The sequence below is a fragment of the Heteronotia binoei genome, chromosome 11, assembly GCF_032191835.1.
Source record: "Heteronotia binoei isolate CCM8104 ecotype False Entrance Well chromosome 11, APGP_CSIRO_Hbin_v1, whole genome shotgun sequence".
Classification (NCBI taxonomy): Eukaryota; Metazoa; Chordata; class Lepidosauria; order Squamata; family Gekkonidae; genus Heteronotia; species Heteronotia binoei.
The window spans coordinates 20,912,652-20,940,566 of record NC_083233.1 but is presented as its reverse complement, the minus strand read 5'-3'; the positions used below and the strand labels follow the sequence as shown (position 1 = coordinate 20,940,566).

The 27,915-nt window shown below is 41.4% G+C and overlaps 1 protein-coding gene across 6 annotated transcripts; it reads right to left on the bottom strand.

Moving 5' to 3' along the window:
* Positions 1–135: 135 nt before the first annotated feature.
* On the bottom strand, positions 136–26,597 carry ZNF711 (zinc finger protein 711). 6 transcript variants are annotated; one of them, XM_060250169.1, is made up of 11 exons: positions 26,410–26,597; positions 22,935–23,134; positions 21,788–21,969; positions 19,663–19,764; positions 17,920–18,450; positions 9,663–9,821; positions 8,923–9,069; positions 6,839–6,976; positions 5,696–5,743; positions 4,770–4,913; positions 136–2,983 (listed from the first exon to the last, which is right to left on the bottom strand). In XM_060250169.1, the coding sequence occupies exons 4-11, from the start codon at positions 19,739–19,741 to the stop codon at positions 1,806–1,808; spliced, it is 2,424 nt and encodes an 807-aa protein (XP_060106152.1). In that variant the 5' UTR covers positions 19,742–19,764; positions 21,788–21,969; positions 22,935–23,134; positions 26,410–26,597; the 3' UTR covers positions 136–1,805. The 6 variants fall into 6 exon arrangements, with proteins under 6 accessions (XP_060106152.1, XP_060106154.1, XP_060106155.1 ...); XM_060250171.1 differs by having other exon boundaries at positions 6,884–6,976; positions 26,410–26,591; XM_060250172.1 differs by lacking the exon at positions 8,923–9,069 and having other exon boundaries at positions 26,410–26,591.
* Positions 26,598–27,915: the final 1,318 nt, after the last annotated feature.

Genomic DNA, 27,915 nt, shown 5'->3' with positions numbered 1-27,915 from the left:
TGCTTTACTGTGATGGCAATTTACTGTACCTTCCTCCCAAAATGGGGATATCAGCCAATTAAAATATTAGATGATCAGCAAGTAATTCTACTCTGGCTTGGCTTCAGCAAGGAACGCAAACGTCCTCAATAAGCATGGAGTGCAAGAGATGCATTTTATTGTATGCTCATTACAATGAGTAACACAATTAGAAATAATAATCCCACATAACAGTGACAATCTTATTTTACAGCGTGTACATCATTTTTTACAGCCACATAAAACACAAGTAGTTCTCTAAGGTTTCCCAAAGTTAACTTTCTGAAGTTTAGAAATATAAAAAAAATTTATTCTCAAGGAACTGATTCTCATCTGGTGCAAAAACAAAGTATGAACATTATCCGAAACACAAAGCCACAATATAGTAGCATGAAGTAAAGTTACAATTTATCATGTGAACAGCTGTGTGCAAACATGAAGCAACTTAAAAAAAAAAAAGTTAAAAAAATTACACATTATATGCATAACATTTATGAACAGGTTTTTTTTTTAATTAAATAGCCCTAGACCAGCTTGTTATATTAAGCGCCATTTTGATTTGCAGCATGCTAACACAAAGCATTGTTTAAAGGGATGCATATTTCAAATGTATACACTGTAAACTGAAGATCCACCTCCAAACTCTAGTGGCAGCATATTGTTCTGGTTAAATACTGCATATATAACTTTCTTACAGATTGAGAATGCGTGTTTATAATATGGTAATAGGTTCTGTATGGGTTGATTAAAAGGTGCAATTTTCAAGTCTATGCTGAAAATTTTATATTGGCAGGTAATGACAAGAGTCCTACCTGGCAGGAACACTGCCCCCTAAAGGTTCTCTAGGCAATTTTCAACTGTTCTGTTCTTTCAATCTTGATTCTCTTTTTCAGGGAAGATATTAAAGTAGCAAGAAAAAGAACTGTGCCAAGTCTTAGCACCATCGGCTGCATCCATCTATTTATTTCATTAAAAATAAATCTTTAAATCAGTCAAAAGGTACTTTTTTGTCACAAGTGCCATACTGAACATTCAACTGCAGCTTTAGATAAAAAGGGAAATTATATACATACACGTCTTTAATCCTAGCACCGAACAACACCTTTTTGAGCTCAAAAACATAATGCTATATTTCAAACACCGTATCCTGCAATAAAAATAGGTTAGCAGCTCTGAAAAAATGTTTTAAAATTACTTTTTCAACCTAACTTAATGAAGGAAACAAAATTTCCCAGATGAAATGTTTGCTTTGAAAGGAAAAGAAAAAAAACCAGGACAGACCTCAGATTTTGACCAGTTCTTGAATACCATTGCCCAGCACAATTTAAGAATGTAATGACCTAAGGGACTACTACCATCCAGCTCCTCAGAAACTGCATATGGTTGACTTGCCTTAGCAAACATTTCTGAAGAACACTGGTCTCCAGTTTTCATCAAGGAGACAACTGGCATTATTGATAAAAGGGCTAAGGTAACTGTCTCAGTATTTTCCTGTAGCTTAACAATGTATATAATACTTTAAACAAGACATTCAAGGTCTCTTTCTGCAGCTTTTTCAGACATTCATTCACACCTCTGTATAGTGTTCTTTTAGATTTTGATAAGCAACAATCATAGGGCTTTGAGATCCCCTGTCAACCCTAACACTTTTTAAAGACTTTTAATACAAAGAATGTAAAGTTATGACTTAATATCAAGCTTTGAAACCAGGAGAAACAGTTCATGAGAGTTTTCTTCCCCAATTAGCACATCACAGTTTCTAAATCACTTCCTTCCATAGCTCATAGTTACATTAGGGCCTCTTTGTGGTGCCTCATTATATGCTGATTTTTCTCTGACGGCCTACGGAATCCCTTTTTGCAGTACTCACACCTGTGTGGATAGTCTTTTGTGTGTATTGATATGACGTGCCGTTTGAAGCCCGATGCGTCTGTAGTGCTATACTCACAATACTGGCATAGATACACTTTCCTTCCACTGTGGGTCTTCATGTGCTTCTTCAGTTCGGTTTGCTGCCTAAATCCTCTCTTGCATCGTTTGCATTTAAAAGGCAGGTCCTTGGTGTGAACAGAGAGGATATGCCCACTAAGTACAAAAGGATCTGAAGTCTTAAAGTCACAGTGCCTACACTGATGGATCTTTTTACCTTTATGGGTTTCACTGTGCTTTTTGAGCTCTGACGGACGGTGGAAACCTTTTTCACATACCTCGCACTTGTGAGGGAAGTCCTTTGTGTGAACGGAGATTATGTGCCGCTTTAGGTCACTCGAGTTGGTGCTCTTATGATCACAATGTGGGCACTGATGAGTCTTATGCCCCTGAAATAACTCCATGTGCTGCTGGAGTTCTTTCTCGTCTGTGAACGCCTGCGGACAATGTTCACATTTAAAGGGCAGGTCAGTGCCGTGCTTAGTTTTGATGTGTGTCTTCAGATTGGACTGATCAGCGCAACGGAAGACACAATGCTGGCACTGATAAGGCTTCTCCCCTGTGTGGGTTCTCATATGCTTTTTGAGTTCCGAAGGGTGGCGGAATCCCTTCCCGCACTCGACGCAAACATGAGGGAAGTTCTTGCTGTGGACCGCAAGTAGATGTCTGTTGAGGAGCCCCTGCTCTGCAGTCTCATAGTCACAATATTTGCACTTGTGCACTTTGGGCTCCTTATCCCTTAAGATCAGTTTGTTTGAACTCAGCGGGCTTGCCTCTCTGTACCGCCGGGTGTACTCCGTGAATTCGTGGGTCTTGTCAACTTTGTTGATCAGCTTATGACTTTCCAGATGATTATGGAAGCTGACTTTTTTGTTAGTTGTAAAATCACAGTCTGTGCACTGGTATTTCTTCTTGATCATATGATCGGGGTGGTTTTTCATATGCCTTTTCAAGAATCCCCTGGATTTAAATTTTTTCCCACATATGTGACAGGGGTAGACGGTTAAAGGCTGCCCATCAGGACCTATTATAACAGCTGTTTTCAAATAAACAGAAAAAAATCATGAAGCAAAAGGCTGAAAGAATGATTTTTACATCATTTAAAGCTCTATACAAGATCATTTTAAATATGCTACATATTCGATTAGTTTCAATTCTTCTGCCTATTAGCAGTTTTAATTTACTAACTTTAAATTAATGGGTTTTATCTATTTCTATTGTGTTTATTGGTGTTCACATTGTAAGCTACCTTGGCATACTGTACGTTAGAAATGTTTTAAATAAATAAGCATCACTGACTGAACTCTTGTGGTCATGTTGCATTCTATGATAGAATCTGATTACCACTTTGCCAATACATACTGAAACTCATCTTGGCTGCTCACCCTAAACAAGCCAGCAGAGCCCCAGGTCATTAAGCAGCTCTAGTACTTTAACAAGGGACAGGACAGGGCTTCTGGCAGCCATAACATGATTGGTTTGGTGGTGAAAATCAGATCAAAGCTGAAGCTATACAACGACAGCCTTAGCAAGTTTCTAATTGGACACATTCGAAAACAATATCTGTCAACAGGTTTGATGCTAGTTGTTACCTACGTTACCCTTTGTTAACAGAAGAATAAGCCACAGTGCAACTACTGTCAAATTGCCTTTGTGGCACCTTCCTTTTGGGGAGGGGGAGAGAGATATTTGCAATGGGATAGAAACAATCTTCCAGGCTGCTGCATGCAAGCAGTTTGCTGTGTACAGATAGTTGCTATGGGGAGCAATCAGAAAATACCTGTCACGCAGTGGCTATTTTGTGAACCCACCAGAAGGAGAATGTCTTAGGTTGGGATGGGCAGGAACCTGGCTCACTACCTAAAATTTTGGCCAGTTTGTGAACTCAAGAACCATGAACTTGCATGAATATTGATGCAGTTTGTGGTGGTTCATGAAGAACATAAATCGGGTTTAAATTTGAGAGCCAGTTTGGTATAGTGCTTAAGTGTGTGGACTCTTCTCTGGGAGAACTCAGTTTGATTCCCCACTCCACTTGCAGCTGCTGGAATGGCCTTGGGTCAGCCATAGCTCTCACAGAGCTGTCTCACACCTCCACCTACCTCACAGGGTGTCTATTGTGGGGGAGGAAGGTAAAGGAGATTGTAGGCCACTACAATCTGAGGTTCAGAGTGAAGGGTGGGGTATAAATCCAATGTCTTCTTTTGAATGGCTCCACGTCATTTAAACACTTGCTTTCTGTTCTGGCTAGCAGAAAGCAGGAGGTGAAATATCTCCCAGTCATTTCACCCTCGTTTTTAGATGGAGGTTGAATGGCTCAGAGCCATTTAAATTGCTACTTTGTGCTTCCACTTTTCTTGGGAAGCAGAAAGCAGATTCAAATTTTAAATGACTCACAAACTCATATGAACTGGTCTGCTTCATAAACCAACCTCCCGGTTTATATTGGTTTATGGTTCAGCCACAAACCAAACCTCAAGAACGCTTTGTGCCCGGTCCCTAGTCTTAGAAATTGGCTTTTGGTCATTTCCACACAAACAATCATCTTGCTGTGTTTGACACTATTAAAAGGAGGTCATGACACACATTTCTGATTTACAGCGCAATCTTAAGAGTTATACTTTTCAAAGTCTACTTGTTGTCAATGGGCTAACTCCACTTAGGACTGCATTACTAATAAAACTTAAACGAAGAAGGAATTTGTGGCAGCTCTGCATCAAAAAATTCTCAGTGGTTCAAGAATGCGGAAAAAGCCACACTTTTTGGTTTAAAAAATATTCAAAGTTGCTTGTTGTAAAAACAAACCAAGAAAACAGATCTACCTGTTTGCCACTGCCTGGCTTCCCCTCGCCGTCTCTTCTTGGCCTTCTGTTTAAGCAGTCTGTTTGTACTAATGCTGTCACAAATTTGCAAGAATTGGGTTGCATTGCCATTTTTGTTTTCTAATCTTGCCTCCAAGTTGGTTCCTGAGTTGAAAGATCAGATGCAAGTGATTTAAGATTTATTTAGAAAACCAAAGCCACTGCTTCATCTGTGTTTGCACTGAAACCAGAACATGAACCTGAGGTTCAAAGCAAGATGCTAGAAACACCAGAAATAACTACCCAAGTTTTGTTTAGCAAAACCTGTGGAAAGCAAGGTTAACCAGCATGTGTTTGTGTGTGTATACACACACACACACAATTACAAATTTATTTCAGTTTCACCATTAATGTTGGTTTCTACATCAAAACTGCAGTCCTATCTAAACTGATTTGGGCTTGCTCCTTAGTAAACATGCAGATGACTGCAAATCAAGATTATTATAATGGATATTTCCTGGATTCGTGTACTTTTGGTGGTGGGGGAGAAGCCACTACAACTGGCCTGCGAGATGTCCTGCTCCATAGCTCTCTTCTCAGTGTCAGCCCACTAAACTTCCTCAGTAAGCCTCCCCATTTGAACTGAAGTTCAGGCTGGTACTTATGCCAGTTGGTGACATTTAAATGGCAGAGGGAAGAATTGTGAAGAAACTGCTCTTGGTTACGCCACAGCAGTGGCACCAACAGCTTCAGCTGTAGACAGTCCTGATGCTCTGGGGACCACTGGAAATGGTCAAGATTTTAATGGTTCTCCCCTTTCAATTTTTAAAAAAATCTGCCATTCTAATACTAGTCTACCAACCCATACTAAATTGCTTACAGAGCCCAAGGGTAGTTAAAAACACCTTTACAAAGCCAGATATATGAATAATTTTTTATCTTCCCACCTGGTGTTTGACAGTCTTCATACCTCCTGGGAAGTCTTCTATCATCTCCTAGAGAAAACAGTAGTTTAGTGACATTAATTTGCTATCAGAACTGTGCGATTGAGATGGTCTAGAAATTTTCCAGCAGAGAAAACAACTAGGCTAATAAACAGATTTTATTGCCAAACCTTCTTTTTAAAGTACTCTCTGAGGGATGCCCAACCAAAGAAACAAAATAGTCACCTGTAAACTTTCATGTTACCTACAGGCTTTGGATGCAGTTGCTGCAGAACAAGATACAAATATAGGCTGTTTTCCAAGTGCAGCCACCTTTGTCCATGCCATGAAGAAGGCATCTTCACTATTCTTGCTCAAGCAAGCAAACAAACAGCATGGGCATGTGATGCTTTTACAAAAAACCACTTGTCACAGAAGCAGAAATGACATATTGCTCAGCAACTAAAGTGTTCCAATAACAGACACACCTTTCTGGGGTCTTCCAGACAACACCTGCTTATCTTTTCAGAAAGAATACAAAGAAGCACAGCTTTCTTCCTTTCCTTGCAGTCTTTGGGACAGAGGCAAATGCATCTGTAGCCTCACCAACACCATTATATGGTTTCAGTGCACCACCTAGTGGCAAGTATTCACTGGTGGTTTTTGATCAAAATAACCTCTCATGGATTCTAGGACCACGTGCTTCAAATACTATTCAAATTTCACAAAATCAGAACTGTTTTAATAAGGTTCTGTAGAAAGGCAAGAACTGAAGCAGCATCAGGGAACTATGAGGAGCCAGAAAGAACCACAGAAGTCTCGGCAGGTTAGTTACCTTCTGCAATTACATCTTTGGGTGCTTGAAAATGTGTCTATCAGCACCCCTAAGCAAAAGCGAGGAGTTCCTTTACTAGTATGAAGTACATACTACAAGACATAATTTTGAGAGTATTATTTCAGTTAAAACTTGTGCTAAGGAGTGAGAGCATTCTGGAGAGCGCTTAAAATTAACCCATACTCTGTGGTACGGTATTTTTTTTTACAACAGAATATTTAAAATGCTCTTCAGATAGAGAGTTGGGTGAATGCTCTGAGCCCTGCAGAAGGATAGTGAACTAAGTGAAGGAGAGGGAGGAACTCTCATGAAGAGAGAATCTAGCATCCTACCATAAGCGGCAGCCCATGCAACAGGAACAAAAGTTTTATTCACACCAGAGTCTTCAAGCTGCGCATCAGGGAGCGATGTTGCTTCCTCTTCACCAACAATAACTTCCATGTAAACTTCATCCGCTATTTCAGCACAATCTAGATTTAGATCGGAGAAGAGACTTAATTAATGACATGAACTATCCATTTTTCAGTCCAGTACTTGCTATTGATTAAGCTTAGAGTCAGAGCAAAATCACAATGCCTGTTTCAGGCCATGCTTTCTGTTGGGTTGTCACAGGTTTCTTGTGCTACTAGAAACAAAGGGCCAATCTACACACCCCACAATACCACTGCACCATTCTGTCATCATCGTCATAATCTAGGTAGCATTTTAGAGCATTCAAGTCACTTCACACCCATGATCTCAAGAATCCTTGCCACTCTCTGTATGACAGAACAGAATGATTGTCCCCATACTGCAGATGGGGGTGGGGTGGCTGAGAGAACAGTGGCATGCCGAAGGTTACTGACTTCATAGCTGAGGTAAGGTTTGAACCACCAACAGTCACCCTAAATACACCTCATATTTAATGGCGTAGACCAGAGGTCCCCAACCTTTTTGGCACCAGGGACCAGGGCTGGCAGGGTGGGGGAACTGAATTTGCCTCGCCGCCCTCCCAGTGCCGCCTCCTCCCTCCGTTTTTATTATGTTAAGCCGAGACAGCGCCTTCCAGGCTCTTTAAAAGCTCTCCCCCCCCCCCGCGGATCAGCTGATCTGGGGGGGGGAAGTGAGCTTTTAAAGAGCCCAGAAGGTGCTTTCCCCAGCTTAACATAATAAAAATGGAGGGAGGAGGGACGTGGGGGGGGCAGGGAGGCTGGTGGCCCGGTTGCTGACGGGCCACGGATCGCTCCGGGGCCCAGGGGTTGGGGACCACTAGCATAGACCACAAAATTAAGTGTTACTACTTTTTAAAGAAAACATTTGTAAAAGAGGAAGAGTTGCTAAGCGCATTTGTCCATAACACTTGCTTTTTCATCAAGATGCACACTATGAATCTTAATGCATTTTGAATAATAAAATTCCAAGATTTTGTTCAGTGCAGAAGTAAGCTGACAATGAGAAACGATTAATACTTTTAAATCTAATCTATGAATTAAGAAATATACAATTATGAAGGGCTTACATGCATATGTGTTTTATTTATGCATAGTGCCGTGGATGCACTAATATTAAACATGATAACACTGATAACCTCAGACACATCTTGTGAAGGTCTGGAAACTGCCCAGCATTGCTGCTACAAGCCTCTGCTGTCTCCCACCAACCAGCTGATAAGTGTGGCAGTGACCTGGATTTGGATCAGAAAGCACACTGGGCATGCTTTCACCCTCTGACCTGCCCAAGAGCTGGTTGGAGGGGGCAAGGCTGGGAGAAGGCAGCTTAGATCAGAAACCACTTCCTGTGCGTTTTCTGCTCCAAGACTCCCTGCAGCTGCTGGCCAACCTTGGAAAGCAATGGAGAAGGCTTATCACAGCAGTGAGCAGAGGGACAAGAAGGTAGGGGAGAATGGGGGATCCTTTCCCTGTGAATCCTCTCAGGTCCCCATTTTCAGACATCCAAAAAACGCCTCCAGGATTGCCATGTAAATCAGAACAACCACAAAACTTCTGGCATTCACTGTGACATACACACTAAGGCCAATGCACACAATATATGTGTAAGTGTATTTATAAATGACTGCTACACCTGATGCAACTAGGCTATGCACACATCAGATCAATGGGCTATGATGTGACACATCCATTTCAGTCTGGCACAGCCACTTAAACTGCTGCCTGGATTCTAGCCTGTTTGTGGACAGAGTTTCCCCTTTGCATTCAAAATAGTGTCTCTCAATTGTGACTGAAAAAACTAAAAGCAATGGGGGGCGTGGGAGTTGTGTGTATTCCTTAGGATTTCTTTCCTCTTTTAAAGCTTAAAAAGATTGTAAATTAAGAACAGAGGATTAAAATCCATTCACGGTTACTGTTCACACAATGATGAGAGAGAGAAATGGGAAGATTATTTTCTCAACAAGAAGAAAAAAATCTGTTTCTCTTACTAATGTCTTCATCCTCCTGGGAGGAATCTTTAACAGCCATATAGACCATCTTTTCTCGCTGTACTCTGCCAACGCCTCCTTGCTCTATGACTCCAGCTACAGAATGCCCATTGTGAAAGTCACTCTCTGTTACAATCTCTGTTCCACCTTGAAGAGAAGGAATAACTGTCATGGGATAACATTTTAACAGAGAAGATCCTTAAATCAGTAAAATGTTTCCATTTCTCTTCTGCGTTTTGGTTGAGATAAGAGGTTAATGACTAAGCGGCATTGCCCAAGTATAATCGGGGGAAGTAGCACAGTGGGGCAGTGTTGAAGTTTGTATGTAGCATGGCAATCTCATAGGCTAGGCATGTGACAGGCAGGGACAAATTCACAGCAGAACTCTGTGTGGAGTTGCTCCACTCTTCATCCACTGGAAAAAATGGGCTTAGACTGGAATAACACTGCATAAGGTTGCACTGTTAGCGTTTTTATAGGGCTTGGGAAGAAAAGTGGGTCCTGAAATGGGCAGGAGAGGTGGTCATGGCATGTCAGGCCATTTGGAATGGACAGGCACCAGTTTTTTGTTTATGATAATCTCTTTGTTTCAGATTGATCAGTGAAAGGCAATATGAGACTTACAGGTAAGTTAAGAGGCTATTACCTAGAAGCACCAGTTTACAATATAAACAGGTATGGTTAATTAAATATCTACAAACTTTAGTACAAACTGAATTATCAGAAACTGAGATACCTACCAATTTCCACATCGTCCTCTGCTTCAGCTTTAAATATGTAAACTTTAATAACTTCAGAGCCAAAACCATCATCTTTAGAAATATTGTCATGTGAGACTTCAGTGCTGATTTTTAATGGTGTGTTTCCAATATGGTCTAGTTTTTCACCAACATCATCCACTATAAAAATAAACAAGAATTACAGATTTGGAGGGTATTTAGAAACTATTACTGAGAAACAATCTTACCTCTTGTTTATACAAAAACTATATAAAGTGCATTGTAAAGTTAGTGTCCAAGATCTGATGGGATCAGCTAGCCTGATATATATAAGTTAGGCATATGGCTTTCACATACAGCAATTTGAAAGTAAATATCATACAAACTCTAATTTGTATCAGCTTGTGCATTTCTCATATATCAGATTTTAAGAAATGGAAATGGTAATAAACATATGTTTTGACTTACACATATGAAGCTGCCTTACACTGAATCAAAGCCTTGGCCCATCAAAGTCAGTATTGTCTACTCAGACTGGCAGCGGCTCCCCAGGGTCTCAAGCTGAGGTTTTTCACACCTATTTGCCTGGACCCTTTTTTTAGTTGGAGATGCTGGGGACCGAACCTGGGACCTTCTGCTTACCAAGCAGATGCTCTACCACTGAGTCACTGTTCCTCCCTACACAAACAATAATGGTAATAAACATATGTTTTGACTTACACAAGGTCTCTTACTGCAACACCTGATGTAACTGTCTGCACAAGTACAGCATGAGAAGAATTTTCAGTATTTCCAGGTTGGTGATAGGGGAGCACACTTTTGTTTTAAATACACATTGCAAAATCAGGAAGGATTTTATTACTGCTTTAAATATTGGGAATGTTGCTATTGTTCTGGAAACACTGGAACAATACCCCCATATTCAGAGAAAAGTATAACCATGCCCTTTCTGGCTTTCCGACACAAAATGTTTTGCAAAATCTCCTCTTGTAGAGGAAGAAAGACAGGAGAGAAAGAGGAATGCTCTCCAGCTGGTCTGTGTCACATCACAATTTAAAGGGACATTATTTTCAGTAAGGTCTGGCCTCCAAACTTTGGAAGCCATGTATAGCCCCAGTGAAAACAATGGGCCTTTAAAGTTTATAGGGCCAGGATGCTGCAGACTAACTAGGAGGCCCGCTAAACAGGTAGTAGGCCTGGGATGCCAGGTCTGCCACCGCTGTCTTCAAGGGAGGGAGAAGCCCACAACTGGTTTGAAGGGCCAGGGTATTCAGAGTACCCCCAAACTGGTACATGGCACACTGGCCCTTTAAACTTTAAGGGGCCATTACTGTCAATGTGGGTAGACCCAGCCTTAGGTTTTACCACTGAAAATAATGGCCCTCTAAGTTTAAAGGGCCACAAACCAGCTGTGAACAGCGAAAGGCTTTCTGACACAATTTCAAATATTTCCAGTATTTACAGGAAGAAAAGAATAACAGAACTAGGAAATGTCAGGAAAGCTTTTCATGGCATCAGATATAACTCCTCTAATCTGAGCCATGAAATATTGTATATTGTATTGGGTTGGCAATATCTGATTGCACACCCTTAGCTGGTTATAAGAAAGGATATGTTGGCAGTCACTTGTAACAACATTCTAAATAGGTTTTTGCTCCATTATCCTATTTCAGCACTTGCTTGCATACCATGAAAGCAACTGCAGTGAAACAAGATTTAATGAAAAATATCTATTGTGAAAATAGATTGGTATCTTCAAGAAAAGCATCTGTAATAGCATCGACATATAAAACACATGAGGAATATCTTATCTCTTTAAAAAGACTTCCCCCCCCCCAAAAAATATATTTGTTAAAAACCATTAACACCTTGCCTGCAAGGCAACAGTATCACAATGGTAATGTAACAATTGTTTCCTTGAAGTCACAACCCTTATCCCAAGATTCAAAGAGGTGTGCCTCAGAACAAGATAAGTGCTAAACACAAAATACTGCAGTATACCCACCTTTTACTGGCTAACAGTAATCAACAAGGAGAAATTAGTGCCTCCCCCTAGATCTCTTACTCAAAGCTAGTGTGAGCTATAATGGGCCACCAAAGGCCAATTTCCCCACCCACAACTTCTCTTTGATTTTCACGCAAGTGCCCCCAATGGAGAGCCAGTTTGGTGTAGTGGTTAAGTGTGCGGACTCTTATCTGGGAGAACCGGGTTTGATTCCCACTCCTCCACTTGCACCTGCTAGCATGGCCTTGGGTCAGCCATAGCTCTGGCAGAGGTTGTCCTTGAAAGGGCAGCTGCTGTGAGAGCCCTCTCCAGCCCCACCCACCTCACAGGGTGTCTGTTGTGGGGGAGGAAGGGAAAGGAGATTGTGAGCCGCTCTGAGACTCTTATAAAAATAAATATTTTTATTTATTTATTTATGTATTTATTTATTTCATTTCATTTCATGACTCCTGAAGAGTGCTGGGTAGTCTTCATGAAGCTGTCTGGGGCTTTGTGTGTCTTTCTTTCTAATTTATAAAGTTATTATTTTTCTGAACACCAACACAGTTTGTATGTAGCAAACTGCCTTGTTTGTGCAAATGCTTTATTCTTGGGCACCCAGCCATGAATTTCACTTTTACAGGAGCAAGTTAGCAGCCCATAAAGTATTGCAGGGGTTGATGCAGCTAAACGAACTGAAAGGATTGTGTAAGCCAGGGGTGGCCAAACTTGCTTAATGTAAGAGCCACATAGAACAAACATCAGATGTTTGAGAGCCACAAGACAGGAAGGAAAACAAATTGATTGGGGAGAAGGAGGACAGAGGGAGAGGTGAAAAGAAAGCAACTTTACATGCATTCTCCAAGCCACCAGCTGACTTGGCAAAGTAATTTAAAGAGACAAATGCCTTCTGCAAGCAATGGCGATTTTGAGAGCCACACAATATGTGTGAGAACCACATGTGGCTCCCAAGCCACAGTTTGGGTACCCCTGGTGTAAGCTCTTAGGTGTGGGACATGCGCAGTCCTCATCAGGACTCCTTTGGTTTACAAAATCGTATTTCTCTGCATCCTTGAGGAATCTCTTGAACATGCAAAAGCTGCTACTTGTTCAATTGCAACCTGGTTTTGCTACTTTTGTGATTGGCCCAAATCATCTACTTTTCTATTAAATAATGTCAGATATAAAATGCTTATTTAGAATAAAAGTAGAACAGAATGAAGGAATTCTACAATGTAATGGATTAATAGCCAGATAGTGCAAGGATATTCTAATGGAATACATTGTTTTTAACTTCAAGAATTCAGTTTAGTATCCAGTCCATTTTAGTAATATGGTATGGTAAATTTTCTGTGCTGTTGAGTTCCAATCCAATCCAAATACCTTTATTGGCATAGAATGCTGTTGAGTTGTTTATAAAATGTTTTTATTGTATTTTATTGTTTTAACTTATCATATGTTGTACTCCGCCCTGAGCCCTACGGGGAATGGGTGAAATAGAAATATACTAAAATAAATAAATAAAGCTCAAATTCTATGGCACAATGTTAAGTGCCTGGGGTTGCAGTTAAAAAGCTCTTTTATGTGCTGGCTATTTTAACAACACAGAGTAGAGCTCATGTGCTTGTTTAACACATGGAATATTTACATGTACTTAGACTAACATAGACAGAAGAAGTTTAACTCTACTGAAATTCCTTGCCTTGGAAATAAGTTTTTCTTTATTGATTCTAATAATGATGTATTTAATAATACGGTGACATAAACATGCTTGAAAAAGTGCTGTCAAAAGGACATCAGTACTGAAAATACGGAGGCAACTCAAATTCAGCTCTTTTTAATATTATGTTAGGAAAATGGTGCTGGAAAGTGCCGTCAGGCCATCGCCGACTTAAGGCAACCCTGTGGGGCTTTCAAAGCAAGAGACAGTCAGAGGTGGTTTTCCTGCCTCTGCACAGCAAACCTGAAATTCCTAGGTGGTCTCCTACCCAAATACTAACCAGAGGCAATCCTGCTTGGCTTCCAAGATCTGATGACACTGGGTTAACCTTGGCCAGCCAAGTCAGAGTGTTAGGACAGCAGGAGTTGTTTAAAGACCCCCCTGGCTCCCATACAAATCTGCAAAACAGTCTGAGTACCCCTTTGGCAGCTCACTGCCTGGTGCCAAGCTTGCTGAGTTTTAAGATGAACCAGGTGAAAACACTTATTTTCCCAGGTTTTTACAGAATGTTGACAGCTCTGCATTATCTGCCCTGTTTTTAATTCTGTTCTAATATTGATTTTAACTGATCAGATATTTGAACATATATGAACATATGAAGCTGCCTTCTACTGAATCAGACCCTAGGTCCATCAAAGTCAGTATTGTCTACTCAGACTGGCAGCCGCTCTCCAGGGTCTCAAGCTGAGGTTTTTCACACCTATTTGCCTGGACCCTTTTTAGTTGGAGTTGCCGGGGATTGATCCTGGGACCTTCTGCTGACCAAGCAGATACTCTACCACTGAGCTACCATCCCTCCCAATTATTCTTGTTTTTTGCTGACTTTTTATTGTCAGCTGCTGAATTATATATGGTACTTAGTTTGTGTTGGGTTTTTTTATATTATACACACACACACACACACACACATACATATTTACATTTCTAGAACCCCTGTGCACTTCTGGCTTGAGGATGTAAGATATACACAGCACGGCTGTTTAGGTCAGGAGGCTAATCTGCATTGTCTATGAATATTTTTAGGGAATCGGTAACTGTGGGTTGTTTTGATTGTTGTGGTTTTATAGTTCTTATTTTAATGATTTTGTACTTTCCTAATTTTTAGTGCATATGTTTTTATGCCACTTTGAAACCTTTTGGATTGGGGGAAATAAATGGTTTAAATACAAGTGCAGTATACCTAGCAACTGTAGCTTGATGCCTAGTAAAGTCTATTATTTATGTTAACAACTAAAAAATAATTGTTCACTGCAGCCTTCAGCCAACTAAATTAACCGCTTTTGGTTCCCAAGAAAGTACCCCTGGGCCTAACACTCTTCCATAAACAGTCAGTGTGTGAAAAGCCTGTAGACAGACAAATAAGACTGCAAATATAAGGTTTAAACAAAAAACCCTACAGTTTCATTAACATCACACATCTCATTTTTTTTCCATTTTAAACTAAAAGCTTTAAGAATATTTCTGACACTAAGCCCACAGAAGAAGAAAGAAATTGAATCAGTACCTAGAAATACCAGCTATCAATTTTATAATGAGCCATTCACATAAAAAGTAACCATGGAACAACTATTTATAAGGAAGAAACAGAAATTTCTGACTACCTCTAACTTACCTTTTTTGCTGTTTCCAGGTGTGTGATGTTCAGATTCACTGTGGATTGCCAGCTCCCAATTCATGTGATGTCTCAGCATGCACTATGCTGGTGATATCACACCCACCATAGAAGCCCATGAGATACATGCCATCGTTTAACAGCTGTGCAAAATTTTTGAAAATCTGATTTTTCTAGTTTATATCTCATAGGGAACAATAGGATGTATGTTTAATCTTAGCAAACGATGCAATGCTCTATTACAGGGGTGGACAACTTTTGGCCAATAAGCCAGATGTAGCCCAGACACCAATTTTATGGCCAATTATGAGTTCTGAATAACATCCACCCTGCAGCTTACATGCTCATGGCCCACACAGTAACGCCATGCATTGCTAAACAACAAACGGCACCACCCTGCTACACTATCACAACATTGCCACTACGGGGAGTGTGAAGGTAGGTGGGGTCCTATTAGAATGGCAGCAGTTGGCTAGGGGAAATGGCTCAAGAAAAAGTTGCCCACCCCTGCTATGGTGTAATATATTTTTTTAAAAGGAGGTGGTGGTGGAATATTACCTTACCCCTAAAGGACAGCTCCAGTGTGGTTCTGTAGTGAGTATAGGATCACCAGCATTGTGCATGCAGCATCCATCACATGGATCAAGAGCTAGCAATCCACTGTGGATGTCTGAACATCGCAAACCTGAAAAACAAAAAAAGGATGTTTTATGTTACTAATGTGATGTTTTTTCTTATGCTAGCTACCTTAGCTGCACTTTAAATATTTTCCAAAATTTTCTTTAAGTACTACTTGTAAAAGCAAGATAAATTTCTTTGAATTTCATCTTTTGCATATCTTTATCTTTGAAGGAAATGTACTCCAATTGAAATGTGTTCTAGAGAGCTCATGCACTATTCACTATGCACTATGCACAACTGTGGAAGGTTTCTTAAGATTCTTGCAGAGCGTGTGTACCATTAAGGTTGAAATTTTTCCCATGATCTTATGGCTTTTTGATGGATACTGGAATGATATAGTTTTACTGTGAACATTTTGGTTTAACTATGAAAATAAAATTTCCATGATAACTATGATACATGTTAAACATAACACAGAATAAATGGAGAAAACTGGAGACTTTGTCATAATTCATTAATAGTATACCCTTTAGCTCTTGCTCGCTAATTTGCACCAGGTTGCAAGTTGTCAGGCAACACATGGTAATATGTTATAACACCATAAAATAACCAATAAATATATAGTAAGACCATCTGTGCTTCAGTTCCAAAGGAACACAATCACCATTTAATATTTAGAAAATTATTTCTGTGAAATACAAAGGAATCTAAAAATGGATACTTGAGAGATTCTGCCTAAAAGGGGGCAACTACTTCACTGGGAAAGACCATTCAGTTTTGACACAATAATTATTCTTACTGCTGACGGCTAGGACTGGTTAAAAATCTGTCCTAATCTGCTGAGATGTCACTTAAATACTAATCTTCTATTATACAGTAAATATTTCTTTTACATTAATCTGACCAATATGTCTGCTTGGACCTTCTGAACATGAAAATGGCTTCTTGTAAATTATCAGTAAGCACACTGCTAACCAGCCAAGAACTCCAAAACAGTATGCTGAAAATAGGCCCACTGCTAACTTGCAACACTTTCAAAATCCAAAACTAATTTTTCATTTCAAATACTCTCAGCATCAGTGGCACAACTTCACTGATTTTAGAGGAAACCAGAAACTTAAAAATAGTTAATTCGTGTACAGCCACTGGAGGTATAACATAAATGCTAAAGAAGAACACTTTTAATAAAGCAAAAGTACCACCAGTCTAGTTAACTGTTCCCTGCTTGTTTCTTAGTTATCTATAAACATACTTCACTTGAAGGAGGAAAAAAAATCACTGCCTACATGGTCTATATGGGGCTATGTTTTTTGTGATATGTGAACACAATACAAAGTAGTCAAAGATTACCTTGCGAGAGGTGGAGAGCACAGTGTCACAAAGGCATTCTGACAACCTCTGGAATATTTGAAAAGGAGCATTTCCTATTTTCTTTCTCTTTTTTAAAATTTAATTTCCCATCTATTTTCAATGAAGGCCTGACAATCAAGAAATGGGGTGCACTGCAACCCTCTGGCTCACATTACTCTTCCACCTTTCCCTCCATACCGTTCCACCTCTCCTCATTTTTCTTAATTCCTTGGCTTACTGGCTTGCTAAATGAAATGTTAACTACAGGTAAATTTAAACCCAAAATCCAATTCTAAGCATAGTTTCAAACTTTGACTTGAAGCTAAGCATGTTTAAAATTCAATGCTGACATAAAGTAATGCAGTATGCAATACTAGTGTGAGAAGGAAAGAGCATATGTGCTTTAGGATGCTCCTAATCTTGGAACCATAGACAAGAGATCAAGAAATGCTACATCTGATCCAGGATTTAAACATTTTCTTCCACATCTAAACAGCTCTATCATCCATGTTTATAATTCACAAATACTCATACTGATCCTGTGATCTCTTTTCCAGTTTGTCAGCATCATCTCTTGAACAGCAATGTTCAAACACTGTGGTAAGAATAAAGCATTATCTCTGTTGAATGCTCTTGTACTACTATTTTCAAAATCTTAACATGCAACTTTTAATTTCCTTAGATTGTTGTACTAGACCACCACACTAATCACACCAGCAGGAACCTCTACATCCTAGTTATCAATTGCACTAGTTATTTCCAATCTTTTGACTTATGCATTTAGTTTTCCCTTTCTGTATGTAGCACTCATTTTTAAATGAATTCCAGACCACCACTCCAGTTTATTAAATCTTTCTTCAGAGTATAGCCTACAAGAATAGGAACATACTATTAAAAATTTCACAACCAAATTATATCCAATAGCTTTCTCTTCCTTATATCACACCAGTCTCAATAGTCTCAATCTCAAATAGACTTTTATTTCACTTACAAGATATCATTAAGTAGTCTTCAGATGTACTCTTGCCATCATCATCTTCTTCAGTCTTTATGGTAACTGTAGAACCAGGAACAGTTCCAGCTGCTTGAATCACAGTTTCTGTATCTGAATTTGTGACAAGAACCTCCTCTGAAACCATTGTAGGAGAGTTGGCCCCTGACACAGAATCTTGTACCACATGTTCCAAATGGCCATCAGGACCCGTAACAAGATCAGCCACAAAAACCTGATCGGGAACTCTAACAGTTTCTGTTATTAGATCTGAAGTCAATACATGATCACTGGTATCAAGAGCTTCTTCAATAGCAACATCGGCTTCCAACACAGATTCAGGAACTATCACACCTTCCGTAACGACATCAGTTTCGGTGATGATATCAGGTCCTTGAACAACTTCAGCTGCTAAGCCATGATCAAGAGTTATCCCATCATCTGTGACAACATCAGAAACTAGTACAGCTTCAGGAACTGACACAACAATGTGGTCTCCATCAATATGAGCAGTACCAGCCATTCCAGTCACTATGAAACAATGGAGAATGATAAAAATAAATAACAGTCTTATTGTTGGAGCAAAAAACCCCATACATTAAGGATAATACCAAGTAGTTGATAAAGGCACTCTCTTGCCTTTCAACATATTTCAGATAATGACAGGTCAACAAGTGCGTACACTCAGTATGCTGGCCCAGCCCTGGAATAAAAAGAATCAAGACTGCAGTGTAATCCAGTTGGGTATGGAACTTTGAAACAGGATGGATGATAGCAGCTCTCTGGTCTAAAGGGGAGCAGAGAGTTCGGGTGACAAATATTTTAATAGCCTTACCTCTGTAAAGTACTTAAATAATTCAGTATGTTGCTTGATAATTATGCATTGTCAAACTGCCATGGCAGTATTGCTTTAAGTCATTCTGTGTCTACAGCTGCAATTTTATGTATTTCAGAGAAAGTCCTACTGAACTCAGTAGGACTTGCTTTGACGGTACCCATCTTGGGTTCCAATTATCTGGGAGAAAGGAAGGTTTAGAAATGTTCTGAAGAAATAACACATACATTACTTCTAAACAAAAATGTTTAGGATCATGCTGCACAGAACACACTGTAGTTAAATTAAAAACACCAGATTATTCTCATGTCACCCAACAGTTAACAGAGTAGTAATGCATAAAAGACTTCTCTCTGCAACTTTTTTGGAAAATGCCACAATTCAACTTAAAGAGTGTCTGCCACTGTAGTATACGTGCATATATTTCTTCTTGGTGTACTGAGGGTTGTTAACTGGAAAAAAACCCACCCTGTTTATTTAACAAAGGCTTAATGTATGAAAATGGGCAGCTGCAGCTTTTTATGGCATGGAGATAAATAACATCACCTGGTAAATAACATCCCATTAAGCCTCAATGAAAGTACCTTCCCCTCTGGCCACTATACTTGGGTGTGGTTTTGCCCTTAGTGTCAGGAACATGGCAGCAGTGCTGCACAAAAAAGGCTTAGAGAATGCCAGCATGACATTATGTATAGTCAGGTCCCTAAGAATATGCTTCTGTTCAGGAATGCCATGTGTAACTAGTTAGGAAATAGAACAAAATAGGAGTCAATTGCATTTTTAAGACCAACTTAGTTTTATTCAGAACGTAAGCTTTCATGTGCATGCACACTTCTTCAGACAAGGCATCCATGATTAACTTAGCAACTGACTAACAAACGTGAGAGTTAAAAACCAATATATTTTACCAAAATCTTGCATAATCATGGTATGAGGCATTTTGGACTCCTGTGTCTGCAGTCCAAGACTTCCACCACCTGGATCCATAATCAGTTACACTCATTCATAAACTGTAAAAAGAAAATTATGTAGTAATTACTACAAGCATGAACATTATATACAACAATTTAGCACTGTCTGCACTTCAATGTAAACAGATTAAGGCACCATCTATGTGGTGCTGTTTATGCAAGCACTCTGAAAGTGGAGCAGGACATAACAATCTGCCTCCTAATTGGGTTGGTCAATAATCAGGAAAATAATATTATATCTTTTGACCACAGTTCAAGATAATGCTGTCAATGTACACAGCCTTGAAAGGCTCAGACCTACAATCCTCAAAAATGACTTTGCCCTCCTCCCACATAATAGCATCACAATTGATCAAAAGCACATGACATGATTCATTAACACAGTTCTTGCCTGCCCCACAGCTACGAATCTCTCCTTTCTGAAACCTGACCAAACCCAAGATCTTAGGGAACACTGCAAGACCTTTTTTCCTACGTAATTGTGTTTGCCTGGATGAAGGATTGATGTAAGGACAAAGTCTCTTTAGATGAAGTAGATTCACAGTAATCAATATACACAGACTGAAATTGACATGTAAAACTCCTAATGGGGTATAAGGCTATGTCAGTATCAAATCACCTCTCAGCTTTCAAGGTCAGTAGTACCAAATCACGTCTTAGCTCTCAAAAGCAATGAAGCAACGCCAATAAAAAATTGCTAATCTTACTGGAAAGTGAGATTATAATTTGCCAATTTATTTAAATACTATTAATATATCTCCTGCAAAAAAATAACAATGCTAAATGCGAAACAGTTCACTCAGGTATTATTCTGATGAAGTCATGGGCACATACAATTTTTTTAAAAATGTTCCATTTATAACTGGATTAAACAATTAAAACATTTTTGTTACACAAAATTACAAAAAGTGGTAAAAATGTAGAAGTATGTACTTTAGGATTTTTTTTAGGATAGTTGACATTAAAATTACTAATATGTATGTACTGTAATTGTAGTTTTTGAGAGCTGGGTATTTTTCTCAGAGAGCAAGTTTGAAAACCATCTGTTAGAATGACGGTGGTGCAACAGGTGTGTAAAAGTACGGAGAGAGACAAGAAAAGGCAACTGTGGAGTGCAGACATCTGATCACAACAGACCCTCTACTGTTCATAAGCTTTTAGGAAATGTTTCCTATTTCTTTTATTATTTTTACCTAAAAGCTGAGATTCACATCATTCAGAAAATCCATTATACAAATACTAGAATACTACTTTGATCAAGCACTCTTGGAGCACATTCAGATTCTATTCTGACAGGAGTTTTTTGTGGGTATAGTCTAAAAATGTTTAGCTTCAGGGAAGTATCTGATACTTTTAAAATGACAGCAAACAGAGGCATTTCTATAGTGCTTAGTGCTAAACAAGCATTTTCTCTTCTCAGTTTCATACTACCAGAAAATGCTAGATTCTTTACAAAACTGCCCCAAATCTACAACATTTAATTTTCATAATAGCAGATAACAGCATAAAAACAGGCTTGTTCTACCCTCTTATAAGGAAAAGTACCTTTGCAAAGAAATAAACAGTTGCAGACAAGGGCACAAAGTCAGGCTTGTAACTGACTTGATATTGATACTACCTGGGATGAATAAAATTGTCTACAGATGACCAGGCAAATCTCCAGTATCAAAGGGACAGAGATGTGTTCAGTTACGGAGGCTGTTAGTGCTCTACAAAGACATGAATTAACTATACACATTTCATGTCAAGACTGATATCATTGGTACTGGAACGGGGCACTAGAAGCCTCTTCACAGGCACAGGGGCTAAATAAGACAACTTCTCTTTGACTGTCCTCCCATCCCCTTGCTCTGATCAGTCAGCAAAGGTGGAAGGTATGGCAAGAACCTACCTAGCATTATAGAGTTTGGCTCCAGTCAGCAGGAGGCAATCCAATTTACGGTATGTTAATCAGTTCTTGCCAACATACCAAACACAAAGAATTCTGGGTTAGGTTAGCATACATTGGCAACGATGGACAAAATGGATTCCTTTCAGTCGAAAAACTTTTGAGTCTATGTACCTTTTCAAAAATGCTGCGGAAGTGGCTGAGCACTGTGTCTGAGAACCTGGCTGATAACATGGATGAAGATAGCAGCATGGCCATAACAAAGCAAGGACCCAAGCCAAGTGGTATGATCTTACATGGATGGTACTTGTTTATGGGAACATGGAATATGATGAGAACACCAGTCATACTGTACCCTGGGAAAGAAATGAGGAGGGGATAAAATGGTTAAAATGTTGAAAAATGTTCACTATTCCTCTGTCCTCACCCTCTTGAGAATGGGGTGGCTCCTCTAAACCAAGAAAAAAAATGTAAAAATGTAGCACAGAACAGGCTCTTTCAACTCTTTCCTTCCAAGATTCACCTGGAATACTACTTTGGACCAATCTTCCAACAGGTAACTATGAGAACTGCTTTGAAATCTGCAGTAACTTGGAGGGCTTAACTTTTAGATGGCCTGGAGAATGGTTTTGAAAGGCAGAATTCTAGAACTGAATTTTATTATCAGGTAACCATCTGAAGTTAGCCTTTAAGGACTCATTATTCTGAGTTGCTTCGTCTGGGATACATCTTTTGTCATTTTCTCTCCTCCACTGTTGATGTATTTGTCTGAACTTACACAATTCTATTTTATCCCATTGGTGTGAGACTGGTTATTGTACCTCAGGACACTGTTTAATTCATTTCAGCTAAACTACTGAGTATATGTTCCTTACTGGTTCAGCATAGATCACCAAGGCAAAATATTTACAGGAGCCATACTCAGGACCACCTGACAAGTCTCCTCCAAAAGGAAGAGGTTTACTCAAGTTGAATAAAGGGGATGGGTGTGGCATCAGGGCTAGTATCAAACTTTTATTTATACTTTGTCCTCCCCACTGAATAGCCAAAGATTTATTTTCCCCATATTTTTTCAATAATTAATCTGCATTTATGTATGTACAACCAGAACCAATGGGTAATAGTTATTACAGATTAATTAATGCAGACTGCAAATACTGTATAGAGCAAGGCTGTGTGAGACGACAAGAATCTATCTTGCCTTGGAAGGCAGGGCAGGCCTTCCACGTAACACCACAAACCAGTATACACTTAACTCTTCAAAGGATCGAGCTGCAGATAAAACCAGTGAGAACACAAGAGTCATTTAGATTTTGCTCACCCATGAACTCTCTCTGTGCAAGTCACATGCTTCCAACATCAGTTTCCCATCAACAAAACATGTATATTAGTGCTCTCCTTCACAGGTTTCCAGGGTTATCAAACGGAAGGCAAGTTTGACTGAATCTAGGAGATTTGCCCTACTTTCCCCATAGACAGTCTTGTTGACCTTGGAAAAATCATAATTGCTCAGTGTTCCATCTGAAAAGGAGGAATAACAGTGATCTAACTCATGGGGTTGTTTAAGAGAGAAAAAGTACCATGAATAACGAATTATAAAAATGCAACTCTGCATGCAAATGACATATACTAGTAGTAACTTTAATCTTGGTGAAAGAATCTGAAACAGAAAATATGCAATAAAAATAAAACAAACAGCAGCACTAAAATCATTATGGTAAAGGGTGGAAAATCTAGATTCAAATGCAATGCAATGGACTTGAGCAAATCACACTCTTTTAGCCCAACAATATACAGTACATTCAGTGCAAACCTGACGTCAGTGGTCAACAAAGCCAGACGCCTGCTGGATCCAAATATATATTTTGCAGTGTGCACATATGCACTGCAGCACCTATACTGGTGGATGGATTTGCTTCCAAGCTGATTAAGCAGAAGACTCAAGCCCATAAAGATGAATTAGCTTGCCTATCATAATATGCCATATGTGGGGCTGCCCTTGAAGACCATTTGGAAAATACAATCAGGCTGCCAGATCTGCTATTGGGATGGGCTGCATAGATCATTTAACACCTATTTGGTGATTTCTGCACTGGTTGCCTATTGGTTTCAGAGTCCAATCCAAGGTTCTGGTGCTTACCTTTAAAACCTTTTATGACCTGTGGCCCACACGCCTGAAGGACTGCCTTCTGGAACAAGCCCATTCAATAGCTTCACTTAGCAAAGCAATGTTTTTTAGTTGTTTCTACTCTGATCTTCCTCAGGCTTTTTCTGTAGCTGCTTCAGTGGAAGAGACTTCTGAAGGAAATCAGAAGCCCTACTCTCACATGGTTTCAGCAAGCACACAAAGCAGAACTCTTCAGAAGAGCCTCTGGTTCCAAAGCTGATCAGATAGCCCAGTTGGGGAACTTAGCAGGGCTGATCATGGTTATTACATGGCAGACCACCAAGGAAGACAGGGGTTGCTACTCAGAGGAAGGTAATGGCAAGCCACCTGTGCTCTTTGCTCACCTGGAATGCCCCATGGAAGGGGGTTGCCATGGATCAGCTGCAAGTCAATAGCACATTCTTCTTCTTAAACCATCAAGATGACTGCTTTGTGGATGTCTTGAATTGGAAAACTTTCCCTGATTGTTTTAGATTTATTGGTTTTGGAATTATGTTTTTGTACTGTTTCTGCTGTTATGTGCCTTGGTCCCAGTTACCTGGGGGAAAGACAGGCTAATATATTTTTGAATTAATAAATTTAGAAAAGCTAGACTGCTTAGGCTCAGGACTGGTGAACTGTGCCAAATTTAGTGAACATATAAACTTCATCATTGTGAGGAAAGAACAGAATATATGACAAAGAAGTCAGGCACAGAAAATTGAGGGAGATCAGTAGTTGTTGTCTGGGTATATAATGTCAACCATCTAGTTGAGGGCTCCCCTCTCTCACCTGCAGGCATCCATGCAGATTATGCACACCTCAAAAGCCATCTCTTGTTCCTCTAGACAGAGCTCCAACTGAAAAAAGCACACCCTCAACCCAGTGGCAATCTATGAGATGTCAAAAGGAGAAAAATGGAACTGCAACAAAGCCTGGCAGAGGAACTCTGTTTTCTCCCTAACTGCCTCTGTGAACCCATTTAACCACCTGGCTACCAAGACGTGCTGAATGGTAGACCTAGATAATAGCATCGTGAATGCAGCAATGGAGGAAAAATGCGAGCGCCAAAGATCAGTATCTTCTGTGGTTACATGTGCAACCTGTACCTCTGTTCTTGTATTAAAAGGAATGACTGGGTGTGATGGAAAAGCCCCACTGCAGATCTCTTTTCTGGAACCTGTAAAGTCCAGAACTTGCTCTGGATCAGTAAGAGTTTATTCCCAAATAAGTGGCTATAGCCCTGCAAGTCTGAAATGCAGCTACAAGTTCTCTGGGGGGAAAAAATACATAAACAATGGACTCCAGACGTATTACCTACGCACAGAAACAAATGGGAACAGGCAGGCGAGCACATCTCCACACGTCAAACACATGGGAGGGAGCTTGATATTCCCCAACAGAGACTGAAGCGAGCGAGTGGACAACGGTTCGAAGAAGAGCGGCACAGCCACGCTCTTTAGTCCAGTGCACACCTAAACCCCCGCACCTTAAACAGTTTAAGTGTAAATAGTAAGAACCGTTTGGTTTGAACGGCGCCCAGTTAAAACAGATATGCGCGTAAAGCCGCAATTCGAGGCTTGCAAACCCTGTGCACAGTTACTTCTGCAAGCAAACTCCAAGGGACTCCCGAAAAGCTCACTTTCGCAAGCAAAAGGATCGCGGTGGGGAAGCACCAAGAGAAAGAAAACAAGAACGCTCGCAAGGGTTTGTTTCCCAGCGCGCGCGCTCGCGCCGCGATTACGATGGGAGCGCGCCGCCGTCTTTGGGGCGCGCCTCCCTAACCCTCCTCTTCCTCCCGCTTCCAATCAGCGCCCGTGAAGAGCAAACAATAAAGCGGCGCTTTGCAGCCCTGAGCCGGGCAAAAGGGGGTGGGGTTGTACCCATCCTTCCCCGGGGCAGTGTTGCTCGCGGATGTACGGCCGAGGGAGGGCAGGGAGCCAGCCAGCGATGCCCAGCGCGGGGCCCGGCAGGACGGCGGAAGGGAAGGGGAGGCCGGCCGGCCGGCCAGCGGGCGACCCAGACAAACGGGTTGGAGCGAGATGCGGCTGAGCGCCCCGGGCGGGACGTCGCGCTTTCCCCTCTCTCGGTCCGATTTACGGGATAGCGGCCGAGCCCTGGGAGGCCATGAATTGGGGCCTTCGGCTCTTTTTTTCGGTTGGGCCGCGGACGCGCCTCACGGAGGACAAAACGGGGACGCGGGTTCTTCTTCTTCTTCTTGTCTCAAAAAAAAAAAAAAAAAAGGCGGCCGCAGTTTTTTTCTTTCTTCCCTGCGGATGCGGGGAAGGGGCCGGCTCGCTCGGAGAGGCAGGCGCCATTTTGTCCGGCGCCATTTTCTAGCCGCCTCACAGGCCCCGGCCCTATCCCGGCCTCGGAAGATTGCCGAGGTGTTTTCCCCCGCCGCCTCTCCCCCCTGCCGCCTCTTTCAGCAGCTCCACGGCCCGTAAAATCCGTCAGGTTAAAAAAAACGACAAAGCGTAGGCGGGCCGGACTCGGATGCGGCGGCGCCGGGGATAGGCCTCGGGGCGCGGCCTGTGCCGAGGCCTGCGCGCGGCCTGCCGCCTCCCCCCTCTTTATTATTTTATTTCCCCCTCAAATCTCCCCCCGCAACCCCTTTTCCGCGGCCCGACGGCCCCTTTCCCCTCCTCACCTTCGCTTGGCGGGCTCGGCCCGAGCGGGGAGGCGGTGGCTGTGAGACTCGGCCGCCTCGGCTGCCGCTTTCGGGGCCTGGCATTCGGGTCCGCCAGGTTCGAGGCCTGCACCAATCACAGGCTAGGGCTAGGAAACGGCAGGCGGGCGAGAGCGCGCGCGGCCTGCTCGCTTACTCACCCCCCCCCCTCGCCTTTTTTTCCCCTCCCTTCCCCTCCCCCCACTCGCAGTCGCGCGACCAGCCGTTGCTGGAGAGCGTCATTCAGGCAGACGGAGGGCGCTCTCGTACCCCGCCCGGCTGGTTGGAGCATGCGTAGCGAAGCGAATTGAAGCCGCTGCCAATAATTTTGCCATTAGACGTGAGGTTGGGGAGGAGGGCGAGTTGAGACAAAAACAAACAAAGGCGGAGGGGCTGCGAGTGCGCAGAGGAGAAGGCGCTGCGTGGGTGAAGGAGGAAAAAAATAAATGATATCCCCCCCTTTGCTTTCTCAGCCACGCACAAAGACCAGAGAAGCACCACAAGACAAACCATGCGTTTCTGCATTTATGCAGTAGCTCACAGCTTTCATGCCAATAGCTCACAAAGTAGAATTTTTGCTAACAAGACTCTGCAGCTTAGAGGGAACATTGGTTCCCAGGTCCCCTTTCTCCTTAGTGGACTGCAAGATCCAGGTTGGGAGATTCCTGGAGGAGGACAGGGCTGTGGGGGGCTACCCTCCAAAGCATCCGTTTTCTCTACTAGGGGAGTTGATCTTTGTATACTGAACTGGAGATAAGCTATAATTCCAGGGGATCCCACCTGGAGGTTGGCACCCTTAAATAAAAATATGTTTACAGTTTTAAAAATGCAATTAAAAAAAACAATTCTGGATATGAGGTATTTTTTTTTAGTTAAATGGCATTTAAGAATGCTTGGACTGGGATATCTCTGGTTCATTCCCCCTCCAAGAAAACATGACTTGGTAACATTGCTCTAACCTACCTTAGGGATGCCAGATCTGGGTTGGGAAAATACCTGGTGATTTGGGGAGTGGAACCTCAGCAGGATATAGTGTCATAGAGTCCACCCTTCAAAGCCACCATTTTCTCCAGGGGAACTGATCTGTTATCTGGAGATCAGATGGGCTAAATTGAGCCCACCGGAGGAAAGAGTGGTAAAAATATGATACTGTTTTAAGGAAAGACAAAATGGTGGCTATTGATTTCTTAAGGTGATGTGTCTTCTGTTTAGCATCAGTCCCTGAGCTAGGGTTGCTAGGTCGGTGGTGGAAAATACCTGGAGACTGGGAGTGAATCAGAGAGAAGGCAAGGTTTGGGGAGGGGAAGGGCCTCAGCGTGGTACAGAGCCATAGAGTCCACCTTTCAAAGCAGTCATGTTCTCCAGGGGAGATGATCTCTGGTAGCTGGAGTTCAGTTGTAAAAGGAGATCTCCAGGCCCCACCTGGAGGCTGGCAAATTCCACACAGAGACCAAGTTAGACTGGGATGTGAGATTTACTGACAACTGA

Excerpts from the sequence above, each read along its gene's own strand:
- ZNF711 (XM_060250169.1), bottom strand. The coding sequence starts at position 19,741 with ATGGATCCAGGTGGTGGAAGTCTTGGACTGCAGACACAGGAGTCCAAA. Across the intron at positions 9,822-17,919 it reads AGACTACTTAATGATATCTT|TGGATGATGTTGGTGAAAAA; the intron begins GTAAGTGAAATA and ends TTATTTTTATAG. Across the intron at positions 2,984-4,769 it reads AGCCAGGCAGTGGCAAACAG|CTGTTATAATAGGTCCTGAT; the intron begins GTAGATCTGTTT and ends ATTTGAAAACAG.